This window comes from Saimiri boliviensis, chromosome 4, assembly GCF_048565385.1.
Source record: "Saimiri boliviensis isolate mSaiBol1 chromosome 4, mSaiBol1.pri, whole genome shotgun sequence".
In the NCBI taxonomy this organism is placed as follows: domain Eukaryota; kingdom Metazoa; phylum Chordata; class Mammalia; order Primates; family Cebidae; genus Saimiri; species Saimiri boliviensis.
Window position 1 is genome coordinate 104,386,006 of NC_133452.1, and position 20,834 is coordinate 104,406,839.

At 48.9% G+C, this 20,834-nt stretch overlaps 1 protein-coding gene across 9 annotated transcripts in view; it reads left to right on the forward strand.

Annotated features, from left to right (window-relative positions):
• Window positions 1-20,794, forward strand: part of DAAM2 (dishevelled associated activator of morphogenesis 2) — a 115,315-nt gene extending 94,521 nt beyond the window's left edge. For 8 of the 9 annotated variants that reach the window (XM_074398010.1, XM_010334129.3, XM_039466295.2 and 5 more), the window contains 11 exons: window positions 2,259-2,285; window positions 3,332-3,438; window positions 4,563-4,647; window positions 7,429-7,535; window positions 7,729-7,817; window positions 12,934-13,102; window positions 13,283-13,390; window positions 14,953-15,013; window positions 16,144-16,275; window positions 17,333-17,503; window positions 17,740-20,794. In XM_074398010.1, coding sequence (XP_074254111.1) covers window positions 2,259-2,285; window positions 3,332-3,438; window positions 4,563-4,647; window positions 7,429-7,535; window positions 7,729-7,817; window positions 12,934-13,102; window positions 13,283-13,390; window positions 14,953-15,013; window positions 16,144-16,275; window positions 17,333-17,503; window positions 17,740-17,964 — 1,281 coding nt within the window. In that variant the 3' untranslated portion in view covers window positions 17,965-20,794. The remainder of the gene's footprint in view (window positions 1-2,258; window positions 2,286-3,331; window positions 3,439-4,562; window positions 4,648-7,428; window positions 7,536-7,728; window positions 7,818-12,933; window positions 13,103-13,282; window positions 13,391-14,952; window positions 15,014-16,143; window positions 16,276-17,332; window positions 17,504-17,739) is intronic. The other variant, XM_074398009.1, reaches the window with a different exon arrangement.
• The last annotated feature ends 40 nt before the right edge of the window (window positions 20,795-20,834 follow it).

The following is a 20,834-nucleotide window of genomic DNA, read 5'->3' on the forward strand; positions in this document are numbered from 1 at the left end:
TTTGGGTTTTGATTTCCATATACCATACTCTCAAATCCAACTTCAGCCTCTGCTCTCCCTTCCTTCTTCCCTTCCCTCCTTCCTTCCTCACATGTATACTGAATGGTTTTATTCTTTGTTGGGTGCCATGTGCTTGCTGAGGATGTTGGTATAAAACAGAGGTGCACAAACCAGGCCAGTAGGGGGAAACATCCTTGTATTATGGTTCATATTTACACACCAAGTACTGAAATGGTATTTGGTCCATTTCTCCCTTCCATTCTGGAGCACGGGAGGTAGAGTTGCAAGGCCGGACCACTGTGGACCCTTGTTCTCTTTGGTTCAGGACTTAGGGACTAGGCTTAGAAGGCATAATAACTTTTCAAACAACTTTTCTACCACATGTTGTCTCGCAAAGCCTCTATGAGATGAAGCAGGGGATGTTGCCTTGCAAGGAAGGCAGAGGTGCTGTTCCACGTCACTCAGGGGCTGAGGCTGGGCCTGGAAAGGTCTGGAGAGGCCCTGACATTGCTCTCAAGGCTCTATGTGCAGGTGGCTGCCAGCAAGTCTGGTCCTTCAGTCACAGAGAAAGTAGGGGGTGAGTTGGTGGCAGAACGCAGGGCGTTCCTCGGGTGGGAATCTCAGACTGTGCTGAGTACCTGTGGTGACTGCCAAAAGGGTTGATTCTCAGACCTCATTCTCAAATGGATGTGATTCAGGAGATGAGTTGGGGCCCAGGAATCTGCATGGTGACTAGCACCGCTGGAGGCCTTCCTTCTAAGTCCACTTGGGGAATGAGCAGCTTAGAAACCTCAGGGACTTGCTTTCTCTCTGGCCCACCCCAGAGGGACTGTTCCCTCTTGAGGTTGGGCTGCTGTCTTCTTTGCTTTCTCTACTTAGCCTAAGTAGAGGGTTTTAGTCTTGAGGGTTTCCCCCGGTGCCAATGAGTGGGTCCTGGCAGTGCCTGGCTCCCCACTGAGCTGGAGAGGGTGCCCTGGCTCAGTTTCTGCCCAGCCCTGACCTGTAGATGACCGAGGACACATGCAGCCACTCCTAGGGCACTGGCCAAAGGGAAGGAGGTGGGATCATCTGGCCAGGTGATCGTTTATTTAATTTAAATATGGGTGCCCACAGCATCTGATTCTCTTCTCCTAATTCCAGGAGACATTTATAACCCATGCCCATGTCAGCCTGGCAGCTAAGGCTGCTGGAGCTGAAAGGAACTCTTATGAGCACGGGTTCCTGGGAGCCAATTCTCTCTGAGTGGGGCTGAGGACAGAGGAGTGTGTAGCAAGCGTATCAGGCTTGGTGATCATAGGCTGCCTCCTAGTTTGAGTCTTCCTGCAGGACAGGGCTCTGGCCCAGGCCACTCAGGCTCCAGGGCCTGGAGGTGAGGTTGGGATGGGGTCAGTCAGGAAAGAGACCAACTGGGTCTGGGGCCTCCCAGCTTGCTGAGTTGAGAAGAGTTAAGACTGAAAGATCCCCTGTCCTGTCCCCCTCACTCCTCTGAGCTCACTCAGTCTGGTCACCTGCCTCCCCTCACCCAGTAGGCTGCCCAGTCTCTGGGACTGAAATCCCAGCAGCAGGACTGGAGAGATCCCGAAGGCCATCTTAACCTTGTTGCCTCCTCTTGCAGATGGCCGTAGGGCAGGGCAGGTCCTGGGAGCCATGCTCTTCTCTGTGCCCGTGTGGGTTTTGCGTTGGTAGCTTCCACTCTGTCAGTGTCAGGGAGAACAGAGGTGTGGACTGTGCCTCTTCAGTTCCCCTTGCACAGGGAAGGACAGATGAGGGGCAAGGAGCAAATTCAAGGACACTTGCTTTTTGCTGCGTCAATAAACACAACTTTCTGGAGCTTCCCGACTGAGTTTGTGACTCCTCCCCTCTGGAGCAAGGTGAACTCATCCCAGGGTGGAGGAATGTCTTCTACCCTCTCTGCAGATTTTCAGCAGAGGCAAAGGAAGAACAGACAGCAAAGCCTGCAGTGGGAGAACTCGGGGGGTTGGTCTGCCCTGACCAGGGAGTGGTGGTCCCACTGGGCGGATGGGAGGCGCTGCCTGATCTCTGCTTCGTTTGGCTTCTCTATGAGTGCATGTATGCTAGAAGCAGCTCCTGTCTAGTGCTACTTACAGGCCCGTCTCCAACCATGGGTCTCACTGGGACGAAGGGGACAGTGTAGATGCTGAGGTATCCCCATGTCTGTCATGCTATTTCTGGGTCCCCAAATGTCTTGGCTAATGTTGTGCATGTTTAATTCTCTGTTGGCTGTGGCTGCTGCCTAGGAGCTGATAACTAATCCTCCTCAGCAGGTGAGTTACTCTTGGGGCTCTGACCACTCCAACTTTGAACTGATGTCCTGGGCTGCTGCTCTGTACTGGGCCTGACAGAGGGGACTTGTCCATTCCACCTTCTACCTTATTCCCCATTCACACAGGGTGGTGTGGGAGAGGGTCCCCAAAGAGAAAGAAGCAATGTAGCAGAGGGAGGTAATCAAATAGACCCCTGGCAGCAGTGGAGGTCAGTGTCTCCTGGAATGAGAAGAAGGCTCCTAGGTCTATTGTCTGATCCACCAGGCCAAAGGAGAGCCTTTCTTGTAAGGACACGTAGGGTAGGCACTACACAGGTCTAGGGGCACAATTCACAGAGAACCATGTGAGACGGCCCCTGCAGCGGCGCAAGAGGGACCTGCCAGAGGAAGGACAGTACACTAGACAGCCTCCTACCTCACAGGGGCCCAAGAGGGGGAGTGGGGCGGGATCAGTGATTTCTCTGAAATCTGCCTGCTGGAACCTCAGAGGAGAGAGTTCTGCCTCAGTTTCCTTACCTGTGAACTTGTGGGTGCTCTCTACCCTGGGCACACTGGATGGTACCTGAAGTCCCTAGGCGTCAGCAACTGTTCCATCGGGGTTTGCAACCAGCTTCTCAGCATAAGCCTGAGGGAGGGCATCTGGGTTGCACAGTGGGAGTGGGAACTGATTCTGTGGGAGACATGGTAGGTTATGTCACATTGCCCAAAGCCACAGAGATCAGTCACACCCTGACCCAGTGGCACAGCCCCTTCCCTTGTTGCCCAGAATGGATAATTTCTAAAAAAAAAAAAAAAAAAAAAAAAAAAAATTAGGGGGGCTCCTCAGTGTCCTTCCCCAACCCCTTGGGGCCTATGGAAAAGTTCCGAATACCTTGTCTTAAAGGTAGCTGTTAGCCACCCTCCTCTCTCTCCGTCTTTTCCTTCTCCCTTCCCCTCATGCCAGGAGCACTGCATTCCTGGATTGGTAGGAGGTGGCTCTTCGGGGGTGGGCAAGAGGAGGATTGGGGAACACACACCTCAACTGTCCACTTCACTTGTTGGTTACAGAAAGAACTGGGCTCCACTGAGGACATCTACCTGGCTTCTCGCAAGGTCAAAGAGCTGTCGGTCATTGACGGCCGGAGGGCCCAGAACTGCATCATTCTTCTTTCCAAGTATGTGCAAAAGAAGGTAGTTGAGTTGAATGCCTGGGGGACAAAGGGAATGGAGGCGTGGAGTGATGGTGGTCTGGGGCCCCTCCGTCTCTGCTGTCCCCTGGGAGGGGGCGGGCATTGATCTGGAGCTGTCTCCTGGGAACCTGCCTTGAGCAGCAGTTTGGGGCTCTGCAGGCAGGGAACTGCCCAGTCATGAGGCCCTCGTGTAGCCCGGTCAGCTTCTGGCGGCAGAGTTGCTCTAAGCCCACGGAGGGCCTCGCTTGGCTCACGCCACGGAGCAGCATGACCTCAGCCTCTAAGCATTTCCCGTGGCTGCAGAACAAACAGGGCAGTATCTGTGCTCACAGCATAGCTTCTGTGCAGAGGCCTCCTGCCTGAGCCAGGGTCAGAGGGCACCACTTCCCATACTAGTCTTAGTGCTGCCCCAGCCGCCTCTGAGACATCCTCTCCCCTTTCCTCTCACAAGCCCCCAGGCCTCAGTCTCCCCCACTTGATGGTGGAAAGACTTCTGAATCCCCAGGGTTCCTAATGGGGGTATGTGTGGAGGGGATAGGGAAGGGCTATGAGGGGGTGTGTGGGGAGTGTGGCTTCTCCCTCTCCCAGGCAGCGAGAGTGATTGGGACAGCTGTATGGGAGCTGAGGTGCTGTCAGAAGACAGAGCAATTCTGAGTTCTGAGAATGAAGGCAGCAGGAAATTGCTGTCTTAGTGGCTCGCCAGTAATCCTGTCATCCTGTGGAGATGGTGTGCATTTTTTAGGCATGAGGAGGAGGAGAAGGATCAGGAACTCTTTGCCCTGTTCCTTTGGTCTACCTTGAAGACATCTCTTTTACTCCCAAATGCCCCTATGAGCTTTGATGGAGTCTAAAGAGACTAGAGACCCTCACATCTCTATTTAGACACTAAAGTGCTCATTATCAAGTTTATGGACTGAATTGTATTAGTCTAGTCTAAGAAGGCTTTGTAGAGGAGTTGAGTGGGGAGTACTATTAAATGTATTCCCAAGTTTGTGTTAGGGAATGAGGGAAGATGGAGGTGGTACCTTTTGGAGGAGGACATTGAGGGCTGTCCTGGATGGAGGGGCCGGGCCAGACCAGGCTGCTCAGTGGGTGGGGTTTTGTCTTAGGTTGAAGCTTTCTAATGAGGAGATCCGGCAGGCCATCTTGAAGATGGATGAGCAGGAGGACCTCGCTAAGGACATGCTGGAGCAGGTGAGGACCCTCGTGGGAAGGAAGGGGAGCTCAACCCAGGGGGCAGCCATGCCCCTTCCTGAAAGCCCCCAGAGAGGCTGTGACTCTTGGGTCAAGGAGAAATCAGGCTGAAAGAGCTGGGGAGGTTTATAGAAACCTGGCCTTGGCCACCCTTTCTCGGGGAAAGCTGGAAAGGCTGCATCGTCTCAAGGGTTTGTTCCCTAATGGCTCCCAAGGCAAATCTTCCCCAAATCTCTTCCCCCTCAGTTTTTTGGATCCTTTGAGAAACCTAGAAAACACACACACACACAAGCATTATCAATTGGACTTCATTACAGTTAAGTACTTCTGTTCATCAAAGAGCACAGTTATTGAGTGAAAAGAGAAGAGAAATCTTAGAAGATATTTGCTATACATGCATGTAACAAAGATCACACTCAGTTCAAAGAACTCTACAAATCAATGAGAAAATGATGAAGAAATCAACTTAAAAAGGAGCAAAAGACTTGAGCAGGTGCTTCATGAAAGAGGATTTCCAAATAGCCAATAAGCATATGAAAAGGTGTTCCATACTATTAGTTATCAGAGAAATACAGTCAACCATAGTAAGAGGGCACCACACAGCCACCAGAGCGCTAAAATTAAAAAGACTGACAATGCTATTTGCTGCCAAGGATGTGAAGCAATTGAAATTCTCAACTGGCACAATTATTTTGGAAAACTTGGCAGTGCTCAGTATAGCTAAATATATACCCACCCTATTGCCTAGTAATCCCACTCTCAGGTATAGCTCCAGGGAAACAAGTACAAATGCTGACTAAAAGAAATATACAAGGCCAGGCACACTGGCTCATGTCTGTTATCCCAGCACTTTGGGAGGCTGAGGCGGGCGGATCACCTGAGGTTGGGAGTTCAAGACCAGCCTGGCCAACACGGTGAAACTCTGCTTCTACTAAAAGTACCAAATTAGCTGGGCATGCAGCATGCTTGTAATCCCAGCTACTTGGGAGACTGAGGCAGGAAAATCACCTGAACCTGGGAATAGAGGTTGTGGTAAGCTGAGATCACTGGATCTCAGTTGCCCATTGCACTCCAGCCTGGGCAACGAGCAAAACTCTTTCTTGAAAGAAAGAAATATACAAGAATATAGCTGACCCTCAATAATGTGGGGAGCTAGAGGCATTGACCCCCTACATAGTTAAAAACCCACATATAACTTTTAACTTCCCAATAACTTAGCTACTAATTGCCTACTGTTGAACAGAAGCCTTAGTGATAAACAGCCAGCCAATTAACACATTTTTGATGTTGTACGTATTATATGCTGTATTGTTACAACAAAGTAAGCTAGAGAAAAGAAAATGTGTTTAGGAAATCATTAGGTCAGGCATGGTGGCTCACGCCTATAATGCCAGCACTTTGGGAAGCTGAGACGAGCAGATTACTTGAGGTCAGAAGTTTTAGACCAGCCTGGCCAGCATGGTGAGACCCTGTCTCTACTAAAAAATACAAAAATTAGCCAGGCGTGATGGTGCTTGCTCATAGTCCCAGCTACTCGGGTGGCTGAGGCAGGAGAATCACTTGAACCCAGGAGGTGAAGGTTGCAGTGAGCTGAGATAGCACCACTGCACTCCAGCCTAGGCAACAGAGTGAGTGAGACTCTGTTAAAAAAAAAAATCATTAGAAGGAGAAAATATATATACTGTTCATTGAGGGGAGGTAGATCATCATAGAGGTCTTCAGTCTTCATCCTTATTGCCTTCATGCTAAGGAGGAGGAAGAAGAGTGGCTGGTCTTACTGTCTTAGGGATGGCAGAGGTGGAAGAAAATCCCCCACATACAAGTGGTTCAACCCTGTGTCATTCAGGGGCCAACTCTATTTACAGCAACTTTATAAAACCCCCAAACTGAATAGCCCAACTGTCCAACAATAGGAATGTGAATAATCAGACTGCGGTATATTCATACAGTAGAATCCTACTCAGCAATAAATAAGGAGAGAAGGAGAAGCCAGACATAAAAGAGAGCATACAGCATGAGTTCAAGGACAGGCAAATCTGGCTAAGGTCCCAGAATTCAGCTGAGAGCCTATATTCACTTGAATGGCTGACTGAAGTGATGCAAAATAACTTTCTTGGGAGATGGAAATGTTCTGTATCTTAATCTGAATGATGATTCAATGGATGGAAATTTGACAAAAATCACTGAACTGCACATTTAAAATGGGTGCGTTTTATTTTATGTAAATTATACCTCAAGTTGGTTTGAAAGGAAAGAAAAATCACTGAGCTGTACCTTGAGAAATAGTGTACTTTAGGCCGGACATGGTGGCTCCTACCTATAATCCTAGCACTTTTGGAGGCTGAAGTGAGAGGATCACTTGAGCTCAGGAGCTGAAGATCAGCCTGGGCTACATAGTGAGATCTTGTCTTTACCAAGAAAAAAAAAAAAGAAAAAGTAACCCACCATGTGCTGCATCCCTGTAGCCTCAGCTACTGAGGAGCTGAGGTGGGAGGATTGCTTGAGCCCAGGAGGTCTAGGCTACAGTGAGCTAGGATCATACCACTGCATTCTAGCCTGGGTGACAGAGCAAGACCACATCTTAAAAAAGAAAAAAAAAAGTTCAGAGCTGGCTGCTCTGTCATCCCCTTCAGGCAGATGAAACAAATCTGTCCACGTGAGGATGCCTCTCTTTCAAGGCACCCTCCCCATCTTGAGCCAAGTCAGTACAGCTTCTCACAACCTGCACCCCGCATCTGCTGCTCACCCGTTGCTTGTGTGACTTGCACCTGCTCTTTGCAGCTCCTCAAGTTCATCCCAGAGAAGAGTGACATTGACCTCCTGGAGGAGCACAAGCATGAGATCGAGCGGATGGCCCGCGCTGACCGCTTCCTCTACGAAATGAGCAGGTCAGGGCCATGGGCATGGTGGGGGGCTGGGATTGGGGCAGGTGGGATTCTGGCAGGCGGGGCTGGGAATGGGGCAGGTAGGGTTTTGCAAAGGGGAAGGGGATGGAGGTGGGCAGGCTCAAGAGGAGGCTGGAGCTGGCTCCTGGAGGGGTGAGGGTGAAATACCTCAAGATATGGCTAACTTTGTCCACAGGATTGACCACTACCAGCAGCGACTGCAAGCCCTGTTCTTCAAGAAGAAATTCCAGGAGAGGCTGGCAGAGGCAAAGCCCAAAGTAGAAGGTAGGGCTGAGGGTTGCAGGAGGCCTCGAGTGGAGATGCATCTGAGAAGGGCGGGGTAGGTGGGAGCCACTGAACAGGGGCAGAGGGAAACCCCTTTCTTATTCTCAACCTGAAAGCAAAAGGTCAAAGACAAAATGCAAAATGATTATGAAAATATGCACTTGCTTATATGAACACATGCGCCAACCTTGTGACATGTTGCTAATGCCTCAGTTAATGCAAGCTCTTTAGGTACTCCCAAGGGATTGCCTGTGCTGATGGCAGAGGAGGGAGGGGCATGGAGTTGTCGTGAGAGGCAGGAGATCAGGATGGTGGGCAGACATGGGGACCCAGGAGGCAACAAGCAGAAGAGGCTGGGAGGCTCATGTGTGGGGAGGACAGGGTCAGCAGAGTGGAGGAAGAGAGGCTGTTTCCTCTCATGATTTTCTTTTGCTGTGCAGAAGCTCTTACGTTTAGTTAGGGCCCATTTGTCTATTTTGGCTTTTGTTGCCATTGCTTTCGGATTACAGGCGTGTTTCAGTCATGAATGCCTTGCTTATACCTATGGCCAACAAATATATGAAAAAATGCTCATCATCACTGGTCATTAGAGAAATGCAAATCAAAACTACATTGAGATACCATCTCACACCAGTTAGAATGGTGATCATTAAAAAATCTAGAGACAACAGCTGCTGGAGAAGATGTGGAGAAGCAGGAACACTTTTACACTGTTGGTGGGAGTATAAATTAGTGCAACCATTGTGGATGACAGTGTGGTGATTCCTCAAGGAGCTAGAAATAGAAATTCCATTTGACCCAGCAATTAGTGGGTATATACTGAAAGGTTTATAAATCATTCTATTATAAAGACGCATGCACACATGTGTTCATTGCAGCACTGTTTACAATAGCCTGGAACCAACAAGACCTGGAACCAACCCAAATGCCCATCAAGGATAGATTGGATAAAGAACATGTGGCACATATACATCATGGAATACTATGCAGCCATAAAAAATGATGAGTTCATGTCCTTTGCAGGGACATGGATGAATCTGGAAACTATCATTCTCAGCAAACTGACAGAACAGAAAACCAAACACTGCATGTTCTCACTCATAGGCAGGTGTTGAACAATGAGAACACATGGACACAGGGGAGGGGAGCATCACACACTGGGGTCTCTTGCGGGGTGGGGAGATTGAGGAGGGATAACATTGGGAGAAATACCTAATGTAGGTGACAGGGGGATGGATGCAGCAAACCACCATGGCAATATGTATATCTATGAACAATTCTGCAAGATCTGCACATGTACCCCAGAACTTAACTTATATATATATATATATATATATATATATATATATATATATATATATATAATATAATATAATATGTATTAAAAAGCCTGTTTCCAGGATGTTGAGGTTACCAGTCTCGGGGCAGAACAGAGCATGGGCACCCCCTGCTGGACACCAGGGCCAGTCAGTACTCCTCGACATGCCCAGTCCAGAGAGTAGCCCTTCCTGAAATATCATTGAGACGCTTCAGGGAGAGTCTGTGGATAGGGTGGAGCACGCAGAGCTAAGGCAGATGTTTTTCGTAATCAGACCTTGTTCCCCCCACCACACACAGGGAAAGGGATCTGCAGGTGGTAAGCATAATCAGTTGAGAGAGAAGGAAAGAGAGCAGCAGTGACTTCATCTCTGAGGTCTGGCCAACTCTCCTACCCTAGTGATGGGTGAATCCTTATCTTCATCACAACTTTCTTTCATCCTGCTGCAGACTGCCTGCATGCAGCACAAATAAGGTGTTCAGCCCAAGACACGTGCACACAACTCTTTGTGTGTCTTGGGTAAGTGGAACAAATGTGAGCAGTCGCCATTTGGAGATTTGGAACTGGAGTAGCTTAGCCACCACAAAGGCTTAATCTCAGTTTCCTGTTCCCAGGAGCCTAAGCTCTCCCTAAGAATTAGTAGATACTCAGGAAAGAGACTCCCTTTGATATCAAGCTAAGCTGAGTAAGATGTGTTTGGTATAGCAAAATCTGCTGGGGAAAGCTGCTTTTCTGTAGCTCCGCTCTGTAATAATTGTTTTGTATAGCAATGGCTGCTGTCCTTGTATAGACCAGATATAGGTCTCTTTCCTCTAAGAGCTAGATGGGAAAAGCATGCCTGAAGTTGTGTATTATAGAATCAGATCGTTGTGTGTGACTGTGGGTGGAGAAAAGAGGATTGTGCAAAGATGGGATTCCTGTTCTTCCTTCCAGTTCTCCCAGGAAGTATTCCTGGAAGAGCTAAGATTTGGCCTATCCCAGCTAGGTGATGAGCTATTGACACCTGCCGTCCCACCCCGAGCAGGGGCTCTGAGTCCATTTGCCAAAAGCCAGTTCACCAGATTTGACAAATTTACCAGTTCCTCTATGAATATATTCATAAACGTATTATTCTTGAATATATTCTTATGAATATATTTATTGCTGAATATACTACATTTACTGATTCTTATTATAAATACATTCACCGAATATAGTCAAGATGAATATGGTTGCAAATGTAATGTTCTTATGAATATATTCATGAATATATTATTCTTGCAAATATATCTAAAATGTCAGAACTGCATTTGGGAGTTTTCCCATTTACACTGATTTCCTTTGAACTCTTGTCATTTTCTGTTTTGCCAACATTTTAGCATCTTTAGGAGGATTCCTTTGCAGATTTTCCAAATAGCATATAAACCTTAGAAAAAACATCCCAACCAATCCAAGTATTTTTTTTTAACTTTTGAAATATAACATGCATACAGAAAAGTACGCAAATCATGAGTCCTACTTGAGGAATTAAAAAAGTGAACCACATGTGTGATCAACATCCAGGTCAAGATAAACAGTTTCCAACCCCCCCCCACCCCACCCCGCAGAGCTGCTTCATGTCCTTCTCCCAACTTTTACACCCTCGCTCTTGTCTCTAAAGTCTAGATTAGTTTCATCAGTTTTGAACTTTATTTTTTTGAGACAGGGTCCTGCCCTGTCACTCAGGCTGGAGTGCAGCAGTGTGATCTTGGCTCACTGTAAACTCTGCCTACTGAGCTCAAGGTACCCTCCTGCCTCAGCCTCCCAAGTAGCTGGCACTACAGGCACATGCCACCAGCTTGGCTAAGTTTTGTACTTTTGTAGAGATGGACCTTCACCATGTTGCCCAGGGCTGGTCTTGAACTCCTAGGCTCAAATGATCTGCTCACCTCGGCCTCCCAAAGTGCTAGGATTGTAGGCATGAGCCACCGTGCCTGGTCTGTTTTGAACTTTATAGGAATGGAATAATAGAGTATGAATAATTTAATTTTATGCTGCCAACTTTTGCTCAACATTATGTTGTGACTTGTCCCTAATGTTACATGTAGCAGTGGGTTATTCATTTTCAGTTCTGCATTTTCTTCCATTATATGAATATACTGTAACTTATCCATTCTATTTCAAATTAAAAAAAAAAAAACACAAAACTAGAAACAATAGAAATACTCATCAAAAATAATGTGACTTTTAGGTTACAGAGTATGTACATGTTCAACTTAAAAGCTACCGACAAACCTTACTATTCATTTTTACAACTTTTTTTTTTTTTTGAGATGGAGTCTCACTCTTGCCCAGGTTGCAGTGCAGTGGCATGATCTCGGCTCACTGCAACCTCCGTATCCTGGGTTCAAGCAATTCTTCTATCTCAGCCTCCCAAGTAGCTGGGATTACAGGCGTGTGCCACCACACCCAGTTAAGTTTTGTATTTTTAGTAGAGACAGGGTTTCACCATGTTGGCCAGACTTGTCTCGAACTCCTGACCTCAGATGATCTGCCAGCCTTGGCCTCCCGAAGTGCTGGTAGAGCTTCTTTTCAACAGTTACTTATTTCTAACTTTGTTAGAAGCTTTCTGCAAACTTCTAGCCAAGTGGTTTTCATTTTATCTTCCTAGCAGCATCTTAAAGAATGTTCAGTTTGGCATAAGCCAAAGATCACAGGGTAATCTGGTCTTTTTGTTGCCACATTGAATATTCAAAAAGCATATTCTATAACTAGTAGACAAAAATCTTAGTATAGGATTTGTGTCTTCCTTCTGTGCACCAACCACAAAGGCATCACAGCCGAGGAAGGGCCAGAGCATACACAGCAGGATGAATTATTGAAGTTTTGGTTACTGTTAGCTTAGTTTGCATTTCTAGCAAAGCTGTTATTTAAAGCATTGGGGGAAAATGGTTAAGATGGCCAAAGGTTGGAAAAATCTTCAAAATGATATTCAATAGGATGTCAAGTAGCTTATTTCATCAAATCTTAGACACTGTCAACTGAAAATCATGCCATTATTTTATAGAACAAAAATAATAGATGATAATTGAGGACATTTAATTAATGGATTTTCTTTCCAAAAGACCAATAAAATACAGCATTTCAAGACAGGTAGAATCCCATATAGGTAAAATGCTAAGTTAAGTGCTAGGTATCGAGAAGTAACAGTGTCATATTCATGAGTATATTCAAAGAAAGAATACCTGATTTTTTTATTTTTTATTTTTTTGAGACAGAGTCACATACTGTTGCCCAGGCTGGAGTGCAGTGATGCAATCTCAGCTCACTGCAACCTTAACCTCCTGGGTTCAAGTGATTCTTCTACTTGGGCCTCCCAAGCAGCTGGGATTACAGGCATGTGCCACCACACCCAGCTAATTTTTGTATTTTTAGTAGAGACGGGGTTTCACCATGTTGGCCAGGGTGATCGTGAACTCCTGACCTCAACTTATCTGCCTGCCTTAGCCTCCCAAAGTGCTGGGATTACAGGTGGGAGCCATTGCACCTGGTCTTTTTAATCTTTAAATACATGTGAGAAAACCTCTTCTGAAATTATATTCTTGGGAAGAGCTGGCATGTCTTACAAATGGGGTGTCTGCTTCCCCTGGAGGTGGGTGAATGTGGGGATGTGAAATGGATGAGTCTGCTGAGGAGTGGGTATAACCTCTGCCTCACTTAAAGTTGAAGACTTTTGACAGCCCATTTTCTGATCTTTGTGGTGGCATCTTTCTGGGGTGCAAGGGGACCCACTGCCCTGCCTGACCAACGCATGGCTCTGACCGGTGTCTCCTCTCTCAGCCATCCTGTTGGCCTCCCGGGAGCTGATCCGCAGCAAGCGTCTAAGGCAGATGCTAGAGGTCATCCTAGCCATAGGCAACTTCATGAACAAAGGGCAGCGTGGGGGTGCCTACGGGTTCCGGGTGGCCAGCCTCAACAAGATCGCTGACACCAAGTCCAGCATTGACAGGTGAGGACCTCCCCGCCCAGTCACTTCCTTGGCCTCTATCTCACCCTACCCTGGCCTCTCCCATTAGGATGGGAACATCCTAAGACTCATCACCCCTTTCTCTTAACTCCCCAGCCTAGTTTCCACCTGACCCTCATGCCCAGTTTCCTCTGTCACCCTTAACCTGACTTTTGTCCATAGAAACATCTCTCTGCTCCATTACCTGATCATGATCCTGGAGAAGCATTTTCCTGATATCCTGAACATGCCTTCAGAGCTACAGCATCTACCAGAAGCTGCCAAAGTCAAGTGAGACTTCCTTCTCCCCATAATGACTCTCACTCTGGTCTTAACTTTCCTCTTTTGGGGCCTACTCTGGGCTTGTTGATGGCTGATGTGAGACCTCGGTTCTTGTCTTCTCAGTTTAAAAGAATTTAGACAGACACACAGCAAAGTGGGTATAGCATAGAACGATGTATTGCAAAAGAAAAACAATGTCTTGTAAGTGATGTGCAGAGACATCCTGAGAGAGAGAGAGAGGATTCAGGGAGGGCTGCTTATAAGGATGAGGGCTGCAATGGGAAGACTCCCATTATGGGAGAGTTCTATGATTATTCATAAGGAGGTGGGAAGAGATATTAGGAAGCAGGTTCCGGATGGTCCGCTGGGGGCACATGTGCGGTAGCCGTACCTGCTTTTCCATACGTTGCATGTCCTATTAGCATCTTAAATCTCCACCCAGGGGTGTGTTTTTTGCTATCATATTTACTATTATATAATGGGCAAAGGATCAGTTTGAAGACAGGAAAAATCAACACACACGTGCTTTCTGAAGGGGAAGTCCCTACTGAAGATAGCTTTGCTTGAATGAGTGCAATTACAGTGAGAATGCTGAGGTTTATTGTGTTGACTGTATGGTTACCACCACAGTTTCTGTGTCCCGAGAACACGGTCACTTCCTTGACTACCCATCCTGCCTCAGGCCGACTCGGAATGGGCCATGCCTCAGGGTTTGCTTCTGGGAGAACCAAACAAAGACGATTTGCTCTTAAATCCTTATTTTGGAGATGATTTCAGAAAATACCAGTGGAAGAATGGGGAAATGAGCCAGAGAGAGAATGCCAGTAACAAACATTATTCAGCCAGTTACCACTTGCAGGCAATTGGTGCTTAACCCCATGAGGAATTCAGGGAGACAGTGTGGATACTTACATCAGTTTTCCCACCCAAAGGGCAAGGTTGCTGGGGCAATCAGACAGCAACTCCTGTTAGTAACGAGCTGAATGGCTCTACAGGGGCAGGGAATAACTCTGGCCATAGGTACAGGTGGAAGGAGCTTGGCCTCAAAAGGGCTGTGCCCACAGTTGGAAGAGTCAGGATCAGGCCCTACAATGTATGGTCCAAGGAAATGTGGGTGGGGCATCACAGCATGCGCTAGGCAGGACATCAGACCTCAACATCTAGGCTGATAGATGCCGTCTCCAGGAGAACCAGAAACATAATGGTAAATGGCTCAACTGGTATCCAATGCTGTTACTTGCAGGATCACTTAAAGAGTTTATAAGCATTACTTGGTAGTAATCAAGATAACTAGATCTAAGCCCGAGGCAACAGGTTGGAAACCTTCTGATATTGCAGCATGACATTTCTGATCTAGAAAGATCTATACATTGCAGTATGGATGTACAGACAGAGGCAGGAAGGGGAGGGGCTTTGTCAGGGCCAACATCAGTGGTCACAGCAAGGCTGGAACCCAGGTGCACTGACTCCCAGGCCACTGTGCTTGGCTCTGCTCTCTCCCTGAACCAGCCTCGGCACCTCAAGGTTGGAGCAGATGGTCCTCATTCCCCTCTCTCTGTGTCTTCTCACAGCCTAGCAGAGCTGGAGAAGGAGGTGGGCAACCTCAGGAAGGGCCTGAGAGCGGTGGAGGTGGTGAGTACATTGTCAACGCCTATCTGGGTGAGGGCTACTGTCAGAAAACCACTGTTCATGCTGCCTGTTACTGTACCCCAAGCTGCTAGACAGGGGCACAGAACAACAGGCACAGTGGGAACAGCCTCTAGCATAGGGTCAGCCCTCCAGAAGGAGGATTGGATGACTAGGGCTTACATTTGAGCCTTTTAAAAGGGGTCACTTGAGATTTTACCCATATTACTGTCCAACTTATGTCTATTCGGCAGCACAGTAGAATGAACTATATACATCTGACCCATGCCTACGCGAGATTCAAGTGCATGGGAAAGAAAATCCTCATCCCTTGACTGCCAGCTAGGGGCAGGAAGCACGCAATGTGTCAATGAGACCCATGTGCCCAGAAAGTTCTTCCTTATGTCTCTCTGCCTCTTTCCTGGGTCAGCAGAGGACCCAGGTCTCTTGTTCCCACCATTCCTGTTGTGACAGCTTCTCAGCTAATACTATCTATCTTTGGCCCTAGGCTTCCAGAAAACACCAGTAGAGCAGTGGGGAAGTAGGCCAGACTGACCCAGTATGGGGCTGTCTCTAAGTGTTATCATTCACATCTAGGAACAAGAGATCCTTCTCTGTGGAGAGAGACAGTGGGTAAGGGGAGAACGGACTTTAGAGACTGAGAAAGAACGTTTTGTCGCCACGATGGTGGGGGAAGATGATTTCCATATTTACAATTGTAGAGTCCTGTTAAGTGCTGCTCAAAGTGTGGTCCATGGACCAGCAGTCTCTGAATCAGCTGGGAGCTTTAGAAAAATCTCTTTAATTTGTGCATGAGTCACCTGGAGTCTTGTAAAAATGAGCCTTGTTAAAATGCAGCTTCTGATCCTGTGGGTCTGACATTCTGTATTTCAGGTGATGCTGCTGGCCCCAGGTCACACATTGGGTCTCAGCGCTCTAGAGCAAGAAAGATGGCAGGGTGGGCTGGCCGCTAACGCTTATAGTCTTTGCCATTCTTAGAACTCTGAGATGCAGGGCGTTCCCTCTTCTAAAGGGTTCGATGTGAGTGTCAAGAAGGATGGGAGACGCGGTGACCCCTGTGCCCTGGACTCTCATCTTGGCACCAGTCTAAGCAGCACTTTACTCTCCCTTCTCAGGAGCTGGAGTATCAGAGGCGCCAGGTGCGGGAGCCCAATGACAAGTTTGTCCCTGTGATGAGCGACTTCATTACGGTGTCCAGCTTCAGCTTCTCAGAGCTGGAGGACCAGTTAAATGAGGCCAGGGACAAGGTAAGGGTGCCCCAACCCCCACTGCTTGCCAACCCAGTCTTATCTAAACAAGCTTCTTCACCCATTCCTACCACAGACAGCCCAGGAGGGACAAAACCAGAGTTACAGAGCTTTGAGGGAAAACTATCTCCTCACTCTTAACAAGACCAACAGTGGGAACCATATACTGCAAATATGGTGGGGCATTTATCAGCTATCAGGTACCCTGTTATGTGTTTTAAAGATGTGTCACCATCTACTTTATGGGTTTTGTTAGAAGGTCATTTCCCACTTGGCACATGTGAACAGTGAAATCAGAGAGGTTAAGTAATGTGCCCAGCTCTAAATGGTAGAACTGGGTTAGAATCCTGACACGCAGCCTAGCAGTGGGCATGATTGTCCACTATGCCTCTACTGCTTCTCACATTAACATGCCCAGAGACCTCATGCATGCGGGTCTTATTAAAACATGGATTCTCATTTAGGAAGCCTGAGATTCTGCATTTCTAACAGGCTTGCAGGAGGTGAACCTGCTGCTGGTCCATGAAGCACACTTTGAGTAGCAAGATCTTTCTTAGTGGATACAGAGTAGACTCAATTAGCAATGGTAGCTCTAAGTGCCTGGCATATAGACGTATAGCTACTAACTCATCTAACTCCCCAATAGCACTATGATATAGATTACTCCCATTTTATAGAGGAAGAAGCTGAGGCACAGAGGGGTTAAGTTATTAACCTGATAACTAGAGGATCTCTGAAGTTCTGAGTTCTGCCATGCGATTTCCTGACCTCACGAAGGGCTTCCGAAGGTCTATACCCCTGATCTCAGGCCTACCCCTTACAGGCCTAGGGCTGGCTCTGAGGTGGACTGTGAGTGAGCCCAACTCTTTACCTGCCCAGGGTGTTAGCCTCAAGCCTCTCCTTAGCCTTGTTTCCTCGCCCCTTCCAGCCCTGCCCCCTGTGCCAACAGTCCCCAACCTTGCACCGGGCTCTGTGGCTGGAACCCAGCTAACCTCAGGGGCTGTGCCCAGCATGCTCCGGGCACTTCCCAGCAACCCTGTTCTCTCTCCCTTGACAGTTCGCCAAGGCCTTGATGCACTTCGGGGAACATGACAGCAAGATGCAGCCGGACGAATTCTTTGGCATCTTTGACACCTTCTTGCAGGCCTTCTCGGAGGCCCGGCAGGACCTAGAGGCCATGAGGCGGAGGAAGGAGGAGGAGGAGCGGCGGGCGCGCATGGAAGCCATGGTGAGGGGCCATGCCATAGGGGTGGGTATCAGCCCCAGGAGAGAGAAGCCTCTTCCTAGCCTGAGGGAAGAGAGCAGTGTGAGGTGGGGAAGCCTGTATGTACCAGGGAGGAGGACAGTGGGGCCAACAGATACAGGTCGGCAGCATGGCCACGGCCTGGGAGTTAGGCCGAGGGGCTGCCCTGACCTCAGACCCTCGCTCTAAGAGGGTTCCCGCCTCTGGTACCCCACCCGCAGCTGAAGGAGCAGAGGGACCGTGAGCGGTGGCAGCGGCAGCGGAAGGTCCTGGCTGCGGGCAGCTCGCTGGAGGAGGGAGGCGAGTTCGATGACCTGGTGTCTGCCCTGCGCTCCGGGGAGGTCTTTGACAAGGACTTATGTAAGCTCAAACGCAGCCGCAAGCGATCAGGGAGCCAGGCCCTGGAAGTCACCCGGGAGCGCGCAATAAACCGGCTCCATTACTGACCTGGGGAACTGGCCACACAGGAGGCCGGGAGACAGGGCCGGGTGAGAACGGGGATGAGCGGAGGCGGTGGTGATACTTTAACCATTTGGTGCTTGGTTTAGAACCCTAGGCTGGGTCCTGGGGTGGGGGGCTGTGTGTGGCCGGACCAGGCATCTTCCCACACTTACCTTAAGGGGCTCCTCTCATCTCCCCTTCACACGATTCCTTCTGAGTTCTGGCCCCAGGGCTTATTCTGAGGCTGGCTTGGGACATCCCTGGAGGGCCTCCAACCAGGTAACCCCAGGCGGAGAGGGCCCTGCTCCCCATCCCCTACCACGGGCACCCATGTGCTGGCACAGAACAGTTCCAGATCCGCACTGGAGAGGTCCATGGCCTTGTCCAGATTTCCTGTGCGGCAGGGGGGATGATGAGGGGGCCCCTGAGAGGAAATCCAGACCCTGTCTCTTAACGGGAGGCTCAACAGAACATCGACTTGGGGGCAAACTTTCCTCTTGAAGGCAAACAGAGGCAGCATTATATATTCTAGTTAGATCAGCTCTGGTAGATTCCAGAAAACAGTGTCGGAAGGCTGATGCAGGTACCAAAGCCCTCAGGACAGAGTAGCAGTATCTATGTCCCATCACCAGTCCTCTGGCCTCTCTCTGCAGTCTTGTCTCCCTCCCTCCCTTTCCTCCCCTCACCTCCAAGATCCGTCTACTAATCCACAGTCCTAGGAAGACTCACCTTTGGGCTTTCCACAGTTACGGCTCTCTACCAGGTGCTTGATGAATCTGGTGAGGGAGGGGCTCAAGAAAGACCTCATTCATCACCACACCTCATGCCTTGGGCATATCCCACGTCCCCACCTCCTGGACACCTGGCCATTGTTGTGAAGCCAGACAGCGACCTCAAATGTTAACCTGGAGCCCGCTATGGCCCCTCGGTAGAGGGCAGCACTTGAATGCTTAGCTCCATCCCACAGCTCTCTATTTCATATAAATAGTTCAGGCCCTCCCACCCTCTTCTCTAACATTAGCCTCAAGGCAGAAGCCACAGTGGCCTCTGTGCAGCCTGCAGGCAGCCACTTAAGAACCATGTGTCCACTGGTGCTGGAGAGTTGGTTCCTCAGGTCTCTGAGGGCCAGAGCTGCACTTTGGGTAAAGATGCTGCCTCTAAGGGTATCCCCTCCTCTGAGGCATTTGGATGAGGGAAACTGAGATGGTGATGGAGGAGGAAGGCTGACATCCTCTGGGGAGCACATGCCTGAAGGGGCCAAGGAGGAAAACTCGGGGGTTGGGGGGCACATCCCCACCTCTTGTGCCCACTTTGGTTCTTTAGCCTTACAAGGGGCTCCTTCTGGTCTTCCCATTCTCCTACCTTCCATTTTGTCCATGTTGTGCTGGCCTTGGTAAATGGGATGGCCGTATCTAGACAAAATTCCTTTCTTCTAAACTCCATGAAGGCTCTTACTTTCAGTACTGTGCTCCGAGTTGACCTTTCATCCTCTGAGAGACTAGTCCTGCCTTGACCTCCACCATCAACCAGCTCTTGGCTCTTCTGCCCTTCCCTGTGTTTCTCACTTTCCAACCTCATCACTGGCTCAGGGTTATTGCCAGCGGAGGCTGGTGAGCTGGGCCCATTCTCAGCTGCCTCTACTTCTGCCTTTCACCTGCATCACACTCCTGGGGCTGGGACCGTAGTCGCTGCGGGGGAAGAAACCCAGGGTTGATGAGCCCAGCATGTGTGTTGGTTTGAGGGGGTGGGCGGCGCATGTGTTCTGGTGGGAGGGATCTGAGCAAGTGCAAGCCTGGCTGACACAGGTGTGAAGAGGCCATCCTGGAACCCAGATGAGGGCAAAGATGAAGGCTTCCGGGCAGAGAAGCTGCAGAGAGTTTGGCTATACCCATCTGCACCCTTCCCCCCCACCCCAAGCTCCCACTGCAAGAGAGGCATTAGAATGATAGGAGGTGGTGGGTGAGGCCTCTAAAGGTCCGCTCCCAAACTGGCCAGGCTGATGCTAACCTAAACCCCCAAGGGGCAAGGGGCAGGGAAGAGGGGAGGGCTCCACAAGTGCGTCTGGCCTTCCCGCCCCCCGTGGAAGACTGGATACGTACCTCCAAAGACAAGGACTACGGAAGCTGTTCAAGACACATTTGATCTTCAGAAAAGCCGAATTTGGTTTAACTGCTGACAGAGGGCACAAATGCGTTGTTCCAGAGCCCAGCCTTCTCTAAAACATATTTTTTATTTATTATTTTCTAGATCTGGCCAGTGGCTCTGGTTCTAGATGCCACTGTAGCCAGGTCTCCAACAGTGCCTTGCACCACGGACTCATACTCAACTCAGTAAGAAGGGACTGGTGCCCAATGCGGGTGGCTGAGCTGATCCTTAATATGTTAAATGTTTTCGCCTCTTAATGTTTCTTGGTCTTGCTTTTTTTCATGTTCTCCCCACCACTCCTGCCACCTTTAAGTTTCTCCAGCTGTCTGATTTCCTGGCCAATGTAAAATTCATCATCAACCTGATGCAACCTTCTCAGCAGCAGCATTTCTGCCCTGTGATGGAAATAAAGTGTTTAGGGCAGTGGGAGGAGAAGATTCTGCAGGTGAATGGGGAGGGTCTGTTTCAGCCTCTCCCAACTCCCATCCCCATTTCCACCAACTGGGGCGCTGTCACTATCTCCCCCGACCTCTACCAGGGATGCCTTCACACCAAGGCTATTCTCACCAGCTGCCTCCGACGACATGAGGCTAAATGGACAAAGTCTGCAGTGTCCTTTTTCACTTGCACCTTTTTTATAAGAATATATTGTAATACTAAAAAATATTAAATTCATACCATCCCTACCCATTCTGCCTTTAAACTTGTGCCTTCCTGTGAGGGGATCTTG